We start from the raw sequence: 21,053 nt of genomic DNA on the forward strand, positions 1-21,053 counted from the left end.
TGCTTCTAAGACGCAAGATGAGTTCACATGCGTGCACATACCTCTAAGTCCCCTGCAGACATCACTCCAGCATGCTCAAACACTAGGAGGAAGGCGCCCTCTCAAATTAAAAAGCTACACAGCATCTGGAGATTGAAAAGTCCCTAGCCTGCTGCCCCGAGGGTGGGAAGACTTACAGCCACTGCTACAAAAGGCCCTTTCCAAGGCCTGGACTCAGAGCTTAGTGGATCCTTTACAAACTCAGATCCCTTTTTCCTTTTACAGCCTTTTATAGATACCTGATTATCAAGAATGAAATAGTGGGCCCGGTGCAGTAGCCTAGCAGTTCAAGTCTTCGCCTTGCATGCACTAGGATCCCATATGGGTGCCTGTTCATGTCCTGGTGGCTCAGCTTCCCATCCAGTTCCCTGCCTGTGGCCTGGGAAAGCAGTCGAGGACGGCCCAAAGCCTTGGGACCCTGCACCCGCATGGGAGACCCGGAAGAGGCTCCTGCCTTCAGATCAGGTCAGCTCCAGCTGTTGTGCTCACTTGGGGAGTGAACCATCGGTTGGAAGATATTCCTGTCTCTCCTCCTCTCCGTATATCTGACTTTCCACTGAAAATAAATAAATCTTTTAAAAACCAATGTGGGATGTGCAGAAGAGCGCACGTGCCAGCCGAGAGACAAAGCCCAGGCTTTCAGTCTCCTGTGCTCTGCCAGCCTTCGTCACCTACACGCAGCAGCAGGAAAGCTGGCCCACACTGCTCCCCTCTACACGTGCCGAGTTCCTGACCCCTAGAAAGCTCCAGGGGGACTGGCTCTGGTGGTAGGTGACCACTCCACAGGCTGTGATTGCAAGCCTCGCCTCTGAAATGCTCCCAGCAACGCCTGGGGGCAGAGACCTACCAGTACCACAGAACAGTCCAGAACCTTCCTCCGCCCATCCAGGCCAAAGGCAAGCAATACCTTTTCTGTAATTAGGGCAAACTGAGTAAAACAAAGGGACTCCCATCAGTACAGACTGTCACAGCCAAGCTGTCCGGGACACAACAAAGCCGAAGTGGCAGCTGACCCAGGAGCCGAACCAAGCCCAGAGCCTGCAATTGCTCGTGAGCTCCGCCACGCTGTACCGTCCTCACCAAGGGGAGGGACCTTTCCATTGCCCAGGGCCACCTGGATGGCCATTAATAACATCGTTATCAGCCCACACACAGTCATTAGTAAAAACTGGCCTGCTACAGATATACCTGAGTGCCCACTGAGGTTGCCCAGGCAAGGCCAGCTGGAAGTCCACGGGTCGTCTATACCTCAAGGACCAGACACTCCACATCCAGGTCCACACGAAGGACACAGTGCTGGCACTTGTATCCAAGCTGAGCTAGGCTGTGACTAACACTATACTGCAGCACGAAGCAGGCTCAGTTCAGCAGCTACACTAAGATAACACCATCACCAGACAGCAGGGCCCACTGCCCTTCACCTTGGCCTGTGCCCAGCAGGGAAGCAGGACAGGGAGCTGCAGCAGACACCTCCAGGCCCCCAGGCCCCGGCCCCACGGGCTGCCATACCTCCGGTCAATTCCATTGTCAGCTTTTCATTTTCAATCATTTTCTTCTTTTCTTCAAGCTCAGCAATCAGGTTCTCCTTCAGCTCAACCTTCTTGTCTTCAAATTCTTTCACTGCTGCCTTCTTTTCTTTAATGTAATTTCTCTCTACTTGTTCAGTCTGAGCAAACGAAAAACACAGGCAGCAGGGATATGACCCAGGCACCCAGGGATCCAACCCCAAGTGTGACTTTGTCCTCAACAGTACCGAAGCCTGGGGAAACAGGGCTGGTCCCTCACTCCACACACACACACACACACACACACAGGGTGTCCACGAGCAAGCTCCCCGAAAGGCTGCATCAAAGAGCCCCCCGTAACTTCTGCGTTTTATGAAGCACACCTCAGTTACTGCGCAGGCATTTCCTCTCTAACTACGTTAAAGCACAGCATCAATTTTTCAGACACTAAGCAATCCTGTTTAAGGACACAAATTCAAAGGAAGCAGTATGTGCATTTCAGATCAAATATCTAAATTTAAAGTTAATTACAAGATAGTCAAGTCAGAGAGCAGAGCTAATGTTTCTAACACTGTAGAAAAACAGCGGCAACAGTGGATCACGTTAGGCACCTGACTGCTAAGTACTCCAAGAGACCACACACTTGGAAAGTCTCACCACTGAGCCACATGGAGAACAAGGGGAGCTCTGTGGGGCCCGGTGCGCGCGCAAGCTCACAAGGCCTACGGGCTGTGAAGCAACTGGAGTGCTAAAAGGCTTCCCAACAGCAGGGCCTTCCCCAGGAAGGTCCTTCCCACGTCCAGAGGCATGGCGAAGCCGCGGGCCCCCTCGCTGCAGCGCAGGCTGGGCCTCACACCCGCACTCAGGCTGTCTGTGGGGTGAGCGGCAAGATGAAAACTTCATCCTTTCTACTGGCCAAAAGCGCTTTAACTGTAACATAGAACTGTAGCACCAATTCAGACTGAGTTAGTTTATGTCGACCACGGGCAGTGAGCAGCAGGAGTGCTGGCCTGTGGCCTGTGGTAACCCAGCTGGCCTGTGGTAACCGAGGCTCTCTAAGCAACAAACGAACAGAAGCATGGCCCAGCTGAGAGCACATGGCCACACGGCAGCAATGTGGACGGTTCTCACAATCACGTGCTAACAGGAAGCCCACCACATCAAGAGAGGCACAGTCCTGGCTTGGGAAAACCATCCCCGGTACTTACTTCGAGCTGGAGGAAAAGTTCTGAAAGAGACAATAAAAAAAGTTCAATTACATTTGCTGGGTTGTCAGTTCATGTCCCAGCTGCTCTACTTCCCGTCCAGCTCCCTGCCTTTGACCTGGGCGGGCAGCAGGTGATGGCCCAAAGCCTTGGGACCCTGCACCTGAGTGGAGACCCAGAAGAAGCTCCTGGCTGCTGGTTTTGGATCGGCTCAGCTCCAACCTTTGCAGCTACTTGGGGAGTGAACCCCAGGACAGATCTTTGTGTCTCCTCTCTGCAAATCTGACTTTCCAAGAAAAATATTAGAAAAAAAAAAAAAAAAACAGCAACTTTAGTTCCCCAATAAGAACAAGCAGCGAGCCCATGCTTTGGCACAGTAAGCTAAGCCTCTAGCTGTGGTGCTGCAATTCAATATTGCCACCGCTTTGTGTCCACTGCTCTACCTCCTGTCCAGTTCCCTGCTGCGGTCTGGGAAAGTAGCAGGGGACGACCCAAGTGCTCAGACTCCTGCACCGCATGGGAGACCCAGAAGCAGCTCCTAGCTCCTGATCTTGCAGCCATCTGGGGAGTAAACAAGCAAGAGGAAGATGTTTCTCTTTGTCACTAACTCTGCCTTTCAGATAAAAATAAGATTAACTGTTAAAAAAAAAAGAGTAAGCTGATAATGAACTCAAACCCATCTACTTTTCGCATGACTTGGTAACTTTATGTATGTAGTTCCTCTGTCAGTAAAACAGGGCTGCCTACAGAGAAACACGCCCAAGCCTTGGGAATGGCCGCGTTCAGTGCTTCCTCGATGTAGTGACACACTGCTGAATGAACAAACCTAGGAAGAGCAGCAGACGGAAAGCATGCCGCTCCTCCCTAATGCTCATGACATTTGGAGAAATAATCCAAGGATAACCCTGATGCCAGAGCGGAGAATATTAGGAAAAAAAGATGTAAGATCCCTGTTCACAACAGCAGTTCCAATCACCCAATAAGCCGGACACGTGGACGTGACGAGTCGGTGCAGAGCTGTTGCTGGGGCACCAGGGAGACGGGCACGACTCCCCAGAACCAATAGCGACACCTTCAACCGCGGAGGCGCCCACTGGTGCCACCTAACTGCAGCTCTGGACTCCTCCGCAGACACCCTCCCCATCGGACCCTCCTGGGTCCAGAGCCCTGGGGTCACCCCACCTCCGGATGAGCCTGGGGGGCCCAGCACTTAGTGCACTCGGTGCCTCACCTGCATTCCGGATCCTTTCTTTGTACTGCTGATCCAGTTTCTTCATTCTCTTTTGATATTCCTGTAGTGTACCTGATTTGAACATTAACAAAACACTTACTTTAACTGACCTGCTTAGATTCTGTTCCTAACACTGTCCCAGAGCACCAACAGTGACGTTTTGGCAACACCGAAAGCCCCACCTGAGCTTAGCTAACTGGATTTTGGCCAAGGCAGCAGAAACCAGCCAAAGCAGGACCTAGCATCCGCTCCAGCCTGGGCCCAAGATTCTAGAGTGCAGATGCCTGGGGGATGGAACCCCTCCCCCGCCAAGTGACAGCAGCCCCTGGCCGCCAGCCAGCAAGCTTCCGGGGAAGGAACAAGCGCCTTCTTGTAGGTCAAGACTGCGCAGAGCCCTCTGCAACAATGAAAATGCGCTGCGTGTGCATGTCCAATACGGTAGCCATTGACCACGCATGGTCATATTAGCTCTGCAAATTAATGTGACCAAAGGAGCCAACTAATTTCATTTAAATTTAATCAAATAGCTGTGGCCTGACAAGTTTCTAGACAGCTCTAGTTTACATTCTAACTGAATCCTTAAAACTGCTAAGAAGGAAAGTACCAATTTGTAAAAACGTTTCCCAACCATAATGCCTGCCCAGGAACCAGTCTAAGGGAGCGGATCGCCTCCAAGCAATCAGAGTCGCCGGTTCCCTGATGGAGCACCCCGTACTATGAAGCCAGAGCTGGCAGCTCCGGTCGCAGGGCCCCCATTCTCAGGTCCTGCTCAACCTTCTCCTTTACAAATTCATCTACTCCTGTCCTCCGTATTTTGCAGATTGGAAAAGACAAAGCAAGACAAAGGAACATGGCGAAGGTGACATTCCAGAGCCAGTGGGATTCAATACTACCAAGGCACAAGGCCAGGGTTCTAAGCGCCACACCACACTACCTTTAGAAACCAAAAGCACTCGGTAATTTACCAAGAGAAGTGAGAACAGTTCATCAACAACTGGTTAAGAAAGAGCAGAAAGGCTCTACTATTTTTTTAGAAGAATACTTTGCTTTAGGCACAGCGATCATCAGTTCATGTCCCAAGGAAACTTCCAAATAACATTGCGTTTGAAGAAGGAATTCTTCACATTTTAAGGCCACCACTCGCAATGCCAGCCTCCCATGGGATGCCAGCTGCTGCGCTTCACCCAGGCCCCCTAACAGGCCCGGGGAAAGCAGCAGAAAATGCTCCAAGTCCTTGGCCTGGCCACCACACGGGAGAGCAGGAGGACGCTCTGGGCTTCAGTCTGCCATCAGGGACCATCTGCGGAACAAACCAGCCGACGGGGGGAATCCCTCTGTCTTTCAAAATAAACAACCCTTTTTTTATTTAAAAGATCACTTTCCTGACGAAGAACATAAAATGCAGCAGACAGCTAAAACCAGCCAGAACCCATTTTAAGTCTCACCCAGATTAGTGAAACATGTCAAAGGTTGAAGTTCGGAACGGAGGACTCCACCCCACACTGACCTTCCTGCAGCTGCTGCAACTGCCTCTTCAGAGAAGCCAGTTTGTCCTGATACATCCTGTAAGAAAAACCAGAGAGGTGAAACGCTGAATCCTCAACCCCGAGACATGATGCCCGCAGAAATCGCCTGGGTTTTTTAAAGATGTATTTATTTTTATTGCAAAGTCAGATATACAGAGAGGAGGAGAGATAGAGAAGATGATCTTCTCCCCAAGTGATTCACTCCCCAAGTGAGCGCCAGCAACGGCCAGTGCTGCGCCAATCCGGAGCCAGGAGCCAGGAACTTCCTCCGGGTCTCCCACGTGGGTGCAGGATCCCAAAGCCTTGGGCCATCCTCGACTGCTTTCCCAGGCCACAAGCAGGGAGCTGGATGGGAAGTGGAGCTGCCGGGATTAGAACCGTAGCCCATATGGGATCCCAGCGTTCAAGGCAAGGACTTTAGCCGCTAGGCCCGATTCCCTGGGTTGTTAATGCTAAGGGAACTTCACCCCCTCCCACCCCCGTTACTTAGGAGAGAGAGGAGACAAATCTGCTAGCTCATACAGGATAGTCCAGGGATCAGAAAGGCACGAGGAGTCTACACTACTGAATGTTCTAATCGCAAACAACCCCCCTTACAGAGCCATCTACACATCTCCCAGTGCAGGCACAGGTGGGTGATCCATGACCAAGACCCCGACGGAGAGGCCTGCACCCCATCAGAGCGCCTTACAGTGAGCCAAGGACGGGAATTCTTTCCTTCTCTCTCTCAAATAACTTTTGAAGAATTAAGCTAAGATCCTCAACCGTGAAGGCAGCCTCGTGGGAGGAGTCAGGTGGGCTAACAGGCAGCCAGCGTCTCTGGTCCCTGGTAAAGTTACTTTTCTTCTCAGGCCCAGCGCGGTGGCCTAGCAACTAAAGTCCACATGTTGAACACACCGGGATCCCACCTGAGCACCAGTTCTAATCCTGGCAGCCCCGCATCCCATCCAGCTCCCTGCTTGTGGCCTGGGAAAGCAGTCGAGGACAGCCCAAAGCCTTGGGAACCTGTACTTACGTGGGAGACCTGGAGAGGCTCCTGGATCCTGGCTCCAGACTGGCTCAGCTCCAGCCACTTGGGGAGTGAACCATCAGACAGAAGATCTTCCTGTCTCTCCTCCTCTCTGTATATCTGACTTTCCAATAAAAATAAATGAATCTTAAAAAAAAATCTTGCTCCTCCCCATCTCTTACCTTTCCAAGTTCCAAGGGTTCCTCCTCCCTAGCTCTTAGTCTCCCTGAGGGAATGCAATGAGACAAAAGCAGACCATCAACTCCCACCAGGTGGAGTTGTTGTCAGGACAAAAGGAGACACAGCCCACACTAATCCCAGCCCTGAGCGTCAGCCACTCCCTTAGTTACCCTTGAGGCCCCTCCCTGAGCCATTACACAGGACACCCCTTCCAGCATTTCCTTGGGTCTTTCCCAGCCCTCTCCTTCACTCCCTAATAAATCTTGCTCTGCACACTGAAATTGTCCCCAAGAAAATTCTTCATCATCAAGCCAATCTCAGCAATATTTCTGCTTCTACCTGAAGACACCCGATCTCATGCGAGAGAAAGGGGACTTCGACCTGAAAGAATATCAACGTACAAGCACAGAAGCCTTCTGAAGGCCCAACACGGGCTGGGCATCCCACCCACCCTCCAGGAGGAAAGCAACAGTGGGCAAAGTGAGGGCCACGCCTGTTGTCCTCCCAGGGCAACCCTGGGCCACAGAGGGCACAGGGGCTGGTGCTGTGGCGTAGCACTTTAAGCTCTGCCTGTAGTGCTGGCATCCTCCACCCTGGCCACTCTGCCTCTAAGGTGCTCCGTCCCTGCAGAAGCACCTGGGCGAGCACGGGAGGACAGACCAAGGTCCTGGGCCCCTGCACCCACGTGGGAGACCCAGATGAAGGTCCTGGCTTTCGTGTCACCCAGCCCTGGCCCACGGCGCCATCCAGGGAGTGAACCAGCAGGTTCAGCTCTCCCTTCCTAATACATACAGAAATCTTTTTAAACCCTACATCATCAAATCTTAGGTACACCCAACAGAAAGATGGTACATCTGCCCCCCCCACACACACACGTGCAGGAGAAAGAACAGTCAATCACAAAAAAGAAAGGAGCATCTGGAGCCCACCGTAATCCTGAGTCCATTTTGGGAAAAAAAAAAAAAAAAACTGACAGACCAAAGAAGCAAAACAAATGAACCAGATTCGCCAAGACAGACTCGGGAAAGAACAGAGGTGTGAACGGGGCCTGTGCGGCTCAAGGTGTGTCCGCCGACAGCCTGGAGAGAAACAGCAATCAGCGGGCGGCTCTGTGACCCTCCGGGTCGCAGCTGCAACCGGACAGGCAGGCAGCACCTGCTGGCACAACCCGGAAACTGCCTGCAGAAGCCCGGAAGTCAGACCGTAGCCTGACTGCCAGTTGCCCCTTTTCTGGCGTGCCAGGAAAGCGCTGGGCCAGGCTCTCTGACTGCAGCCTGCGTGAGGCCAGGCAGGTGAACACACTCCCCACGCGGAGCTCCCCACACTCCTCCCACAGCGGGGCGGGGGGGCCCTCAGCAGACCCGGGCTCAAAGATGTCTCTCTGAGCACTGGTTTTTCACACCAACCAAGGGGGGGGGGGTGGTAAAAGTTACGAACTGTTTTAAAGGCCTTTCCCCCAAGTTCTTCCCAGCCTGCCCTCAGGAGTGTCAGACAGGAGGACTGGGCTCGATGGGGAATGGCACAGACGCAGTGTCAGAAATACTTCCTCAAGTGCAATCAGGATTTTGTTATCAACTCCACCTTCCATACCATAAACACGCAAAGCATACTCACTGTTCCTTCATCTCCACGTAGTCTTCCTCGTCATGCTTGGCCAGGTCGGTTTCGCTGGCATCCTCCGTGTCTGAAGAAACAGAGGAAGGAGTGGTTACGAAGCACCCACGGTCGGTGTCGCCCGACGCAGCAGCAGCTCCAAGTGCCAGGAGAGGTGGGCACACCCCCACGGGCCTGCACCGAGCCACGACGAGAAACATTCAACAGACTTACTCAGAAAATAAAGGGCCATTTCCAATGTACAAACACGTACTCAGAGTCAGCCCCAGCCAGGCACGGCGAGCCGCAGGACGGGACAGGTGGCCATGCGACCCGGCACTGCAGGCGCACTGCCCAGCAGGCGGTGACAGGCTCCCCTCCTGCCTGCTGACACACACCCTAAGAGGGACAGCTCACGGGCCTCGTCACCAATGAGAGAGACCTGGATTGAGTGCCTGGCTTTCACCACGCCCAAAGAAGAACTTCATAAACTAACATAGACTAAACGTTTTATTTGAAAGGCAGAGAGACAGAGAGAGAGAGAGAGAGAGACAGACAGAGAGATCTTCCATTCTCTGGTTCACTCCCTGAATGGCTGCAGCAGCCAGAGCTGGGCAGGTTCAAAGCCAGGAGGCAGGAGTCTCCCCCGTGGGGTGGGAACCAAAGCCCTTGGGTCCCGCTCTGCTGCTTTCCCAGGAGCTCAGCAGGCGGTTGAAGAGTGAGTGAAGCAGTCTGGAGCCTAACCAGAAACAAAAAAGGTTTCAAAGCACAAGGCCAGCTGAGATGCTGAATATTCTTTATCCAGACATGCCAGTGACAAACAACAACAACAACTACAACACAAAGCCCTCCAAGCTTTGGGGGTTTCTTCAGGAATAGTTACACAGACGTACACGATCACCAACCCTGAGCTGGAAGCCCAACATCGGAAACCTTGAGCTTTATCCAGCATTCGGAAAGCTCCAGGCTTGGGGTTTTCACATTACAGATGCATGACTTGTACAGTAAGCTGTCCCATGGAACGTGCCCCATTTGAATCCTTTGCTGAAAATCCACACATAGAAAAGTGAACTTTCGGGCCCAGCGCCATGGTGCAGCAGTTAAGGTCCTCGCCTTGCACGCCCGGGATCCCATATGGGCGCCGGTTCTAATCCCGGCAGCCCCGCTTCCCTTCCAGCTCCCTGCCTGTGGCCTGGGAAAACAGTCGAGGACGGCCCAAAGCTTTGGGACCCTGCACGGGCTTCAGAAGCCCAGAAGAGGCTCCTGGCTTCGGATCGGCATAGCATCGGCCGTTGCGGCCGCTTGGGGAGTGAATCATCGGACGGAAGATCTTCCTCTCTGTCTCTCCTCTCTGTATATCCGCCTTTCCAACAAAAATAAAATAAATCTTTTTAAAAAAAAGTGTACTTCCCACAACAAGCTGAACTCATAAGAACTAAAATATCAAAAAAAAAGAACTAAAATATTTTCAAGGTGACAACTGAAGTGAATAAGAGGAAAGAGGCAAGAGGACTTAAAAAACTAATGCAAAATATTAAAATGTTAAATTTTTAAAAAACTGCTCAGGGAAGGAGCGGGGCCAGCCGCGCAGGGCGCCCGCGCCCCCTCGTGGACGGGAGAGCGCAGTGCAAGCCTCCCGGAGGCGGCGCAACGCGGACCGGAGCCCCAAACAACAAAAGTTGCTTTTCCTTGAGTTTAGGGAAACAGTTCATTACCAAGCCGGTGGGAGGACGAGGCGAGTCAGACACTCTTGTTCGCCTCCCGCCCCCCGTCCCAGGCGCCTTCCCCGATCGCCACGACACACACACACACACACACACTCCTCCCCGGGGGTCGCGTCTTGGGCTCTCGCCACAACTTTCATACCTGGCTCCTTTTCCCTCCAAACTCTCCCTGCTTCTGCACCTGCCCAAGCCTACAACTCCTAGGAAAGCGTCGTGCGTGCATGCAGGAGCCCCCCGAAACGCCACCCGGGTCCCCAAGAACCTCACCCCCCCCTGCAGAGAGTAGGGGCGGCGCGCCCCGAAAGCCTCCACACACACACAGCCCCCCGTTACGACGGCGGCTCCAGCTGCCCAGGCTGAGCCCCCCAGTGCCCCTCGCAGAGCTGACCCCGGAGTCACCTGGGGAAGCGGGCAGCCCCGCAGCACCCGACAGGGACCCCCCACCACCCACCCACCCACACACACCCACACACGGTCTGGGGGCGCGACGCGGGGTGGGGTACCCAGGGAGCCCCTGCTGCCTCCTCCCCGCCCCGACCCCCGGCTCCCGGCTCTTCCAGAGCCGCACCTTCGTCCGACTCGCGGCCCCGGCAGCTGCGCTCGTCGTCCTCGGCGCTCTCCAGCTCCTCGTCCTCCTCAGGGAAATACTCGGGAGCCGGCGGCGCTCCGGCCGGGGCCGGGGCCGGAGCCAGCAGCCCCGCCGCGCTCATGCCGCCCGCGCACCGGACCCCGCGGCCCCACGCCGCCGCCGCCGCCCTGGCCTCTCGCCGCCGGCCGGGACCCCGACCCGCACCCCTCCGCCGTCGTCCCCGTCGTCGCCGCCGCCACAGCCGCGCTCCGCCTCCCGCGCCCGGCCTCGGGGACCGCACCGCGCCGGCCACTTCCGGGTCGCCTGCTGCCCGACGACGGCCTGACTCCGCCATTCCTGACGGGACGGCAACCCGCTTCGCCGAAACCCCAGCGCCTTCATCGCCCTTTTTAAAATCCTCCAACGGGTTAGCGAGGGGAGGGGCGGGAGGGGAAGCGCTGGGTTTTTTTTTTTGCAATCAGGCAAATCCGTGGGCAGCCCTCAGGCGCAGTCAGGACCCCTGCCCTCCCCACCCCGTCACGCACCAAGCCGCTCACCGGAGATTTCCGCAAACGGCCACCAGGCGGCGCCCGCAGCCGGCACGACCACGGGGCCGTGAGTGAGCGCGCGTTGGGGCGCAGGGCTGGCAGGTGCAGGTGGACGCCCATGGCCGCAAGTGAATGCGGTGTCCTCGTCCTCGGGGGGCACACGTTCAGGGAGGTGGGTGACCAAGCAGGAAAAAAAAGGGGGGGGAGGGACTTCGGCCCGACCCCGGACGAATGGGAGCGTTATTCAGAATTGAGATATTTTTTAAAAAATATATTAAAATGCAGATAGTCCATCCTATGCTCAGTAAAACAGTAGTATTTCCCCCAAAAAATGTTTTTCCAGCCCTGTGTGTACAGGCTTACTGGACACAGTATTCTCGCAGTTTTACAAGTGGAAAAAAAAAAAAAACCTGCACTGTGTTTTTACAAAATGGTAGCTTCCAGCCTGCGTGGTGACTCGGCCGTCCACACCGCAGCTGCCACGGATAGTCATAGTCACGTGTTCACGGTGCTTTTCCTCCTCTGATCGGCTCTCCCCCATGGGCACTGACCTCCAATAAGAAAGGCCCCGGATGAAGACGCTGTGTGGACCTGGGGGGACTCCCTTTCAAGTCGAACGGGCACGTGTACACTGTGACACCTGGGGCTCCCCAGCCACATTCAGGGGTCCTTCGTACTCAGAACTGTGTGCTCTGGTTGTGTGTAGCAAGACAAAGTTCCAACTCCAGTGTGTTAGGGTTTGTCCAAAGTCACCCCCACTGACTCCAGGCCCGGCACCCACGTCTCCAAGGAGAAAGACCAAGTAGCAAAGGTGAACCCCGCGGGCTCTGCTTGTACGTGCCCTGGTGGGGGGTGGTTAAGCTATGACCTGTGACAGATCCAAGCAGGCTGGTCCTCAGCCTCTCCAGCACCCTGCCTCTGCCCCTGGGAAGGCAGCTCGCAGGCCTGGGCACCTGCCTGCCTGCGTGGAAGACCTGCATTGAGTGGCAGGCTTTTGGCTTCAGCCTGGCACGCCCTTGACTAGTGTAGTCATTGGAGTGATCTCTGTCTTCCTTTCCCTAGCTCTGCCTTTCAAATCAATACATCAGTTAAAAATGTAAGAAAAAAGAAAGCTGAAGGCTATTGTGAGCACAGGGTGGAAACAAAGTTACCGTTCTTGCCTGCTGTGGTCCCCATGGAGCTGTCTAAAATGAAAACCTTTGTTCCCAATCCATTGCTTTTGGTATGCCTATATATTTTTTTTTTAAGATTTATTTATGTTTATTGGAAAGGCAGATTTACAGAGACAAGGAGAGACAGAGATCTTCCATCTGCTGGTTCATTCCCCAAAGGGTTCCAACAGCTGAAGCAAGCTGAGCCAAGCCAGGAGCCAGGAGCCTCTTCCAGGTCTCCCATGTGGATGCCGGGTCCCAAAGCTTTGGGCCGTCCTCGACTGCTTTCCCAGGCCACAAGCAGGGAGCTGGATGGAAAGCGGAGCGGCCTGGATACAAACCAGCACCCATATGGGATCCCAGAGCTTGCAAGGTACAAATTTAGCCATTAAGCCATTGCACCAGGTCTGATGTATCTTATCTATTACTTGGTTTTCCTTAAAATCTGTATCTTCTTTGTGAAGGGTTTTTCCTCCCAAACATACTGAAGGAAATTTTCAGAACAGAATAGTGGTGTCTTTCTGGGAGGTCAGAGGTTTTGGGGGCCTTCCAAACAGGAAGTGTGGAAGCCGACCATACTTCTGCCATCTGTATTTAAGCTCTAGAACTTCCTCTTATCCAGAAGATGATGTCATTTTCATTTATCTATTTTTTTGTGCTGCTGGGTCACATCTGCATGTTCTGTCTACCATCATTCTGAGCAGCTGCAGTTGCTCGCGGCCCCAGGAATCCACACAGCAGAAAAGGCTTCGGCACGAGACAGCAGAGTTCACCGGGACAATGAACTCACCGCTCCAAACATCGCTGTTATGGTTAAACGGATTCAAGATGCTGGGGTCTTTATTTTAGGTTTGATTTCTCTCTTCCTGGTCATGCATTTCTTCTTTCACACAAGGGAACTCTGATGCTGAAAGCTCACCTCCTCTTTCCAGATTACTTATTCCTAAGGAAAAAAATAGGATTGAATGAAAGTTCTCTGTGGCCGTCGTCTTCCTCAACTTGTAGAGTAAAACTCAAGGTCCCTGAGACTCTGCATCCCTTCCCGGCTGACCTCTTGGCCACCTCCTCCTCAGAAGTGAAGCTTCCATGCAAGGTGGCCCTCCAGCCCCCCACCCCACTGCCATGCCCACATACCCCAACACTTTCTAAATTTTAAGACTCCCCCCAAATTTTTTTTAGATATATCTATTTTCATTGCAAAATCAGATATACAGAGGAGAGACAGAGAGGAAGATCTCCTATATGCTGATTCACTCCCCAAATGGCCGGCAGCGGCAGAAGCCGAGCTGTTCCAAAGCCAGGAACTTCCTCTAGGTCCTCCACTTGACTGCAGGGTCCCAAGGCTTTGGGCCTTCGACTGCTTTCCCAGGCCACAAGAAGGGAGCTGTGAGGGAAGTAGGGCTGCCGAGATTAGAGCCGGGTGCCCATATGGGATCTGGGTGCGTCCAAGGTGAGGACTTAAGCCACTAGGCTCCAGCTCCGCAGCACTTTAAAGGGGAGCATTATTCATTGTAACAGGTACAGCTCTAAGAGGTGAAGTGTTCCAGGGGACTGGCTCACTCCCCATGGTTGCTGCCTCCCAGGGCCGGGAAGAGCAGGGAGCTGGAACTGGAAGGAGGAGGATCCTGCAGCGAGAATTAAACCTGGAAATGTGGACACCGGACACAGGAATCTTCACTGCTCAGAGGGGATGATTTGTTAATGCTAGGGGCCATGGATTTACTGTTGGAGACACAGATCGTGTCTGCAGGACCTGGAGGGAGTTCATGCTTGGCCGTGTGTGAGATCTACAAGGCCTGGGATCGGAATGAAAAACAAAACCCAAAGTTTCACAGTCAAATGTCCAGAAGCTAACTTGGGAGTTTCGGGGAGGCAAGTGCAGTTTTTTGGTTTCTGCTGTTGAACAAAATCCGAAGGAATGAGTCCCGCTGAGACAGCAGCAGTGCTGTCTAGATGGGCTCCCTTCGCCTATGAAACACTCAGCTAGCAGAAAGTTAAACTTGTAGCTGTTACAAAGAGTCTATCAGAGCTAATATGGGAGGGGGAGGAACAGGCAGGAAAGAGGAGAAAAGAGCATGGTTTAAGGATGTGAAAAGTTTTGAGTCGATTTCCCCCACTGTGCTGTTATCAGAAACAGACTGTCACCAAAATAAATAAAATAACTCTAAGTAGCACCCTGCACTTTGTGCCCCGACCCGGGAAGGTCCCAGTTTGGGAACCTTTGGCCTTGCGGCTACCCCCCCAAAAAAAGCACTGGAACCTGGGGCTCTGAGAATGGCCCTGCTGACCCTCCCGAGGCTCCGGGCCCCGACTGAGGTTCCGAACAGTTCTAAGGCTCTTGGGTGGGTAGGTGGGTGGGGGACGGCCACCGACGGGTCCCCTGTCCACCCCGAGGGTGTGGACGCCACGCACGGAAAGGCAACAACTCCCCAGCCAACAATCCAGGAAATGTCCTTTCCAAGTCCTGGGTGAGTCAACGCCCAGTGAGTTCACGGCAGAATCGGTCAGAAGCAGTTGAGCCAATGCTGGCTGGTCCGCTTCCCCTTCCCCGCCCAGAAGGCTCCGTCAGGACCTTCGTCTCGGGGAGGTTTCTCCCCAAAAGCGAGCCGCGTGGGGTGGGGTGCCGGGAACTCTGACCCCGCAGCCCAGCAAACACTAGCGGCCGCACCCCGAGGCGGGCCCCGAGTCAACTCCGGCCGCCCGCTCTTCCGCGTCCGAGGTAGCTCCGCCCCCTGCACGGGCACGCCCACCTCCCGATCGGCCAATCCTCGGGTTCCATCGACCGCTCGGGGGGCACAGGCGCTCCCAGTCAAACACCTATATCCGGCCTCTGCCCATTGCCCTGCGATCAGGGGAGGTCAGTAGAGAGCCTATCGGAGCGGAGCAGAGGGAGTGGCCAGGGGCAGGGGGCGGGCGTCCCGAGACAGTGGGGGCGGAGTGCGCTCGGCGCTGTCGGGTGCGATTGGCCACCCCTGGCAGGAGCCGCACCTCGGACAGCAGCAGCAGCGGCGGCCGCGGCCAGCGAAGGGTCGGGGCGGCGCGGGGAGCCGGCTCCTGCGTGGACAGTGGGACGCGACGCGGGGACCGTGGGCACTCAGTCGCCAGAGCCGGGGATCTGCCCGGGTCGGGGGTGTAGCAGCCGCCCCTGGAGCGATTCGGGAACAAGTGTGAAGAGAGGAAGCGGTGGAGGCGACGCCGGGCCCCGGGAAGTGACAGCAAGGTCTGAGGTGAGAGCCCCAGGGCGCGGGACAGTGACTCGGGGAGCTGCGGGACGCGGGGACCCCGGGCCGAGCAAATTCGAAGAGGACCTGAGTGAAGGGAGTTCCGGAAGAGAATTGGACTGTGGAGAGGAGACCTCCAGAGGTACCGCGACAGCGGCGTGAGGGAGGGGACCCCCAGAGTGGTCAGGTCTGAGAGGGAGAGGAGGGGACCCCCAGAGTGGCCGGGTCTGAGAGGGAGAAGAGGGGACCCCCCAGAGTAGCCAGGTCTGAGAGGGAGAGAGGAGGAGACCCCCAGAGTGGACGGGTCTGAGAGGGAGAAGAGGGGACCCCCAGAGTGGACGAGTCTGAGAGGGAGAAGAGGGGACCCCCAGAGTGGACGGGTCTGAGAGAGAGGAGGGGACCCCCAGAGTGGACGGGTCTCAGAGAGAGGGAGAGGAGGGGTCCCCCAGAGATACCACGACAATGACGTGAAGGAGGGGACCCCCAGAGTAGCCAGGACTGAGAGGGAGAGAGGTCGGGACCCCCGGAGTGGCCGGGTCTGAGAGGGAGAGGGGTGGACCCCCAGAGTGGTTCGGTCCGAGAGAGGGAGAGAGGAGGGGACCCTCAGCATGTCCTGGACGTGTAGAGAGGGGGCGACCCCCGCAGGAGTACAAGTCTCCGGGAGAGGGTCCAGGACATAGAGTGAGAGAAGGGGTCCCCCAGAGAGTTAGGGGTAATGCGATGAGTGATGGGGTCCGCGGGATAACGTCGACCGTACCCAAGACATCAGGATGAGGGATGGAACATCTGGGCGGTGGAGGGGCAGGGGATCAGGACAGCAAGATGATGAGGGGTGACCCCAATAGTGCCCTGGACGGGAAGATGAGAGATAGATCCCCGAGAGGGGCTGGGACAGTCAACCGAGTGTGGAGAGGGACCCCAAGAGAGGCCGGGACAGCGAGATGAGGGATAGGACCCTGAGAGAGGCCGGACCTCGAGTGGAGGAGAGCCCCTCAGGACGACGGGGTGAGGGGTGGAGCCCCGAGAAGGATCGGGTCAGCGACTCTGGAGGTGTGAGAGCAGCCGGACCCCGCGCCTGGCTTGAGGTCCGAGGTCCCAAGAGCTGGGTCGAGGTCCTGGCGTCTGCCTGGGGAGATGCGGGCTGCTCCCGGGTCTGGAACCTTCCATCTTCTTGGGGCGCTGCTGCGTATGCCCCGGGGTTGGGGGCCTCCGGGGCCGGGATTACGTAAAGCTCTCCCGGGAGACTGTCGGGCTGCTGCGGGGGCCGGCCGAGGGACAGAGATCCTAGAAAGATCTGAGAGCTGGGCTGCCTGCCTTCTCCTTGGCCCCCTCGGCTCCCGGGTCACCCCTGGAGATCGATGTGGGCGCCTTCCAAATGAGGGGCTCCTGCAGCCCGTCGTCACAGAAGTTAAAGGGGAAAAGGATTTTCTGAGAAGCCCGAGGTGTGGGTAGTTGCAATGCTTGTTTTTGAAAGATGCTTGTGTTTTTGCTGAACTACTGTTTGTTTATTTCATTTTAAAATCTACACGGAGCTGAGAAACTCCTTGATTTGGCTGCGCATCAGTCTGAGGGTTTACAAAGCGCGCTTAAAGGACCTGACCCAGCTGGGGAGTTGGGACTGTTTCACTTTCCTGTGTTGGAGAACCTGGGAGGACAAACTCTCTGAAGCACAGGTGTTGGAATCGCCAAACTCATAGCACTTTCCAAGTAGATTTCGCTCAGGCGGGGCAGGGCTTTAGGCCAATTCCAGGGCGAGCCAAGGAGAGAGCTAAGCCTATTTAACTCAGATACCGTTTGTCCTGGTGGGAGGTGTGTGTCTATTAAAATGCTGGGAAGATGAGCGGGAAGCCATAGGGGGTGGGAGGGAGGTTAAGTGGGGTGGAAGGGCAGCCTCCCACTTTAAAAAGATGTGAAAATCGAGCTGACAGGCCAACTGGTTTTTCACACTACTTAGAGCAGGTTCCTTCCGCCCTGCTCTCGGATGCCCTGCCTTGCTCTGGTTAGACCCAGCAGTCCCTGAAGCTTTTAGCACTCCTTTTCACTGTGTTTCTTCTCCTTTTTTCTTTTTCTTTCTTTCTTTTTGACGGAGTTTTCTTTTTTCATTTAGAAGATGATCATCTTAGGAAAAGCATGCCAAGTGTCATTGCCATATCATTATGTCACTACTGAGGGGCGAGGTCTGATGGGCAGTCTTCTGCCCGTGGCTAGTGATGCAGAGCTTCCGCTAAGGAAAGGAGAGGCTTGGTGCCTCAAGTCCTTAGGACATGGGGGGCGGGGGGCGGACCCAGAGCTGCCTGTTAGCCCTGGGACAGCAACCGACTCTGTCCAGGGAATGTTTGATGATCCATGATGCGGGGAAGTTCTGTGCTTCTGAGAACGCAGGACTCGAAGTGATGATGAACATTCCACAGGCTACAAGGATTCCCAAGAGAACCCAGGGATACACAGATGAGAGAAGCAGCGCACGTGCGCATGCGCACACACACACACACACACACACACACACACACACATTTAAAACATGAGGCACTCACTTTACTATAAGATTTCTTCAGTGTCGTTTTTATAACATCAGATTTATTTTTCTGGGATGCCAGGTAGGAAATCACGTAAAAACAAAGCCATTTCGCTGGTGAGCTCATTTAAAAGGGACACAAATTCCTTGCACAGCGCAGGTGGTGAGCGAAGTGATGGGTGCAAGTTCTGAGAACTCAGTCCGGAATCTTAGCCAGGAACAAGCTCCTCCCTGAGGGGAAGCCCCTTAACCAAGCCTGTTTGCTCATTCTCGACTGGTGGTCATTTCTCAAGTGAATGCGTCGCCCTCGGAGAAAACAGAAAACAGAGTACTCCATGGCTCCCGGGGGCGATTGCTACCGCAGTCACTTCAGCCACCTGATGTGACAGTGTTGATTCAGAGACAATGCAGAGATGCACTGTCACCCGGAGCCTTCACTCCTGGAAAGGACTTACAGGCCCGTAATTCCTGGCGGAGGGAGGAGGGGAAAAATTCTGCAGGCATCGTTTTCATTTGTGTAAAACATAAAGGATGTATAAAATATGTGAACTCATGGTCTCTTTCTTGGTTTAAACCATTTACTATTAACCAAGATAGTCAGGAAAAGAGCTGAAGATGATGGAGGCTTTCTCCCTGTCTGAGTACCAAGCTCCCAGTGCTTTAGCTCTGCTCAGTCCTGCTGTGTAAGAATGTAAATTCCGCCCAGGAAACAGTCACCCAATTTATACTTTCTTTACCACTGACTCATACACAGTCAGGCCATTGTCTTCTCAGACGCTGCCTGGCTCTCATTTGGTGTAATGTTTAACCTGACCTGGATCAATGTCCTCATTGCTTGCCAATATTCATATTTGATGCTTTTAGTGTTGTGGGAGAATGAAAGCTCCCTCCCCGTTTCGGGGGGCGGGTAGTCTTGGGGAATAGCTTCTTTCCTTTCTAGTCCCTCCAATGTTCTGGACTTCTCACCCCTAGGAGGTAAAACAGCCACATAAGAGAGGGCCGGAGACAGAGAGGACGGCTCTCATCTCCTAGTGTTCGGTGACTTTCCTAAGAAGCTTTCTTCTTCAGTTTCTCCTCAATGAAGGATTTCTGTGACTCACAAGAGGTATTTTTGGAATTAGTATTTTTGAGTTGTCAGATATTACACAATTACAGTGCAGCATAGAGCTTAATTTGTGATTATGTATTCTCCCATTGAATTTGTTGCTTTATTCTCATTTGTGAGAATATATTAAACGCGTTTCTTAGACACAGTAAAAGAAGCATTAATATTAATCTATAATTATATGTTCTTTATAATATAATCTGTTTCAATTGATGGGTCAAATGTCAAAGAATTCATTGCCAAGCTGTATATACCAAATTAAAATGGAACTTTAGGGGGCCCAGTGCGGTGGCCTAGTGGCTAAAGTCCTCACCTTGAATGCACTAGGATCTCATATGGGTGCTGGTTCTAGTCCCAGCAGCCCCACTTCCCATCCAGCTCTCTGCTTGTGGCCTGGGAAAGTAGTCGAGGACAGCCCCAAGCCTTGGACCCCTGCCCTGTGTTGGAGACTTGGAAGAAGCTCCTGGTTCCTGGTTCCTGGCTCCTGGCTTCAAATCAGCTCAGCTTCTGCTGCTGTGGCCACTTGGGGAGTGAATCATCAGACGGAGGATCTTCCTCTCTGTCTCTCCTCTTTGTATATCTGACTTTGCAATAACAATAAATAAGTCTTTAAAAAAATATATAGCTTTAGAATTTTTACAACCAGGGCTGGGGCAATAGCTCAACTGACTGATCCTCCACCTGCAGGCACCACCATCCCATAGGGGTGCCAGTTTGTGTTCCTGCTGCTCTACTTCCTATTGAGCTCCCTGCTTGTGGCCTGGGAAAGCAGTGAGGATGGCCCAAAGTCCTAGAACCCTGCACCTTCATGGGGGACCCAGAGAAGACTCCTGGCTTTGGATCAGCTCAGCTCTACCACTGCAGCCATTTGAGGAGCGAACTAGTTGATGAAAATTTTCTGTCCATTTCTGTCTCTCCTTCTGTCTGTCGATCTGCCTTTCCAATGGAAACAAGTGACTCTTTAAGAAAAAATAATTATAACCAGTAGAAATTAAATTGATAACATTTTATCATTAAAGCAATGTGTTATGAAAGTTAAACTGAATAGTTTACACATCAACTTAATACATTTCTATCCAATCAGAAATTGTTGGAGATACTGAAGTATATTTAAAATGTTTTAAAGTTATTTATTTCTGTTTTAGAAGTTAAAGGACTAATTTCATGGTAACAGAATGACTTAAACCAGTTTTATCATTGGGTCAGCTCTCTCACACGTATGTTTTACATCTGAGACGGGAGAAACAGATGGCTTGGAAGAAAAACCTTACACCTAGCAAAACTTACTATTATTATACAAAAAGTATAACTTGTGTGGCTTTAACACCAAAAATTGGGAATTTCCCTGCTGAACCCCAACATTTTAGGTTCTTTTGTTTCACCTCTGGCCTCAGTGAAAGCATGAGTGAACCCCACTCTGTCTATATTTTATATTAACATGATGGGTAATTATCCAGGCACTGAAGGAGTCCAGTTTTACTTCCATTTCTCTGGTTTGGTTTGTTTCTTTTTTTTTTTAAGATTTATTTTATTTTTATTGGAAAGGCAGATATACAGAGAGGAGAGACAGAGAGGAAGATCTTCCATCCAATGATTCACTCCCCAAGTGAGCTCAACGGCCGATGCTATGCCGATACGAAGCCAGGAGCCTCTTCTGGGTCTCCCACATGGGTGCAGGGTCCCAAAGCCTTGGGCTGTCCTCCACTGCTTTCCCGGGCCACAGGCAGGGAGCTGGATAGGACCAGGTGTGCAAGACGAGGACCTTAACCACTGCGCCATCGCACCAGGCCTGGTTTGGTTTGTTTCTAATCCCAAGAGATTTCTTTTGGCTCACGGTTGTGGAGACTCAACAGTAGGAGGCTGTATGTGGTAGTGAGTCCAAAGGCAGCTCAAAGAAGGGCATGGTACAAGACAAGCCTCCCACTGCTTTCTA

General features: G+C 53.4%; 2 protein-coding genes across 3 annotated transcripts in view; one reads left to right on the forward strand and one right to left on the reverse strand.

The window, feature by feature from the left end:
* The window catches only part of SUDS3 (SDS3 homolog, SIN3A corepressor complex component), a 106,211-nt gene extending 95,483 nt beyond the window's left edge, over positions 1-10,728 (reverse strand). Inside the window, exons 1-6 of one of the 2 annotated variants that reach the window (XM_040986911.1) lie at positions 10,581-10,725; positions 8,310-8,379; positions 5,488-5,543; positions 3,981-4,052; positions 2,753-2,772; positions 1,549-1,705 (exon numbers count right to left, since the gene is read on the reverse strand). In XM_040986911.1, the coding sequence (XP_040842845.1) occupies positions 1,549-1,705; positions 2,753-2,772; positions 3,981-4,052; positions 5,488-5,543; positions 8,310-8,379; positions 10,581-10,722 (517 nt within the window). In that variant the 5' untranslated portion in view covers positions 10,723-10,725. Of the gene's footprint in view, positions 1-1,548; positions 1,706-2,752; positions 2,773-3,980; positions 4,053-5,487; positions 5,544-8,309; positions 8,380-10,580 lie in introns of both variants that reach the window. The other variant, XM_040986910.1, reaches the window with a different exon arrangement.
* Positions 10,729-15,263: 4,535 nt separating this feature from the next.
* TAOK3 (TAO kinase 3) overlaps positions 15,264-21,053 on the forward strand; it is a 154,276-nt gene continuing 148,486 nt past the window's right edge. The window contains exon 1 of the mRNA XM_040986914.1: positions 15,264-15,506. The gene's annotated coding sequence lies outside the window, so the exon portion shown is untranslated. The remainder of the gene's footprint in view (positions 15,507-21,053) is intronic.

The sequence above is a fragment of the Ochotona curzoniae genome, unplaced genomic scaffold, assembly GCF_017591425.1.
Source record: "Ochotona curzoniae isolate NIBS_2020 unplaced genomic scaffold, NIBS_Ocur_1.0 contig_46, whole genome shotgun sequence".
NCBI lineage: Eukaryota > Metazoa > Chordata > Mammalia > Lagomorpha > Ochotonidae > Ochotona > Ochotona curzoniae.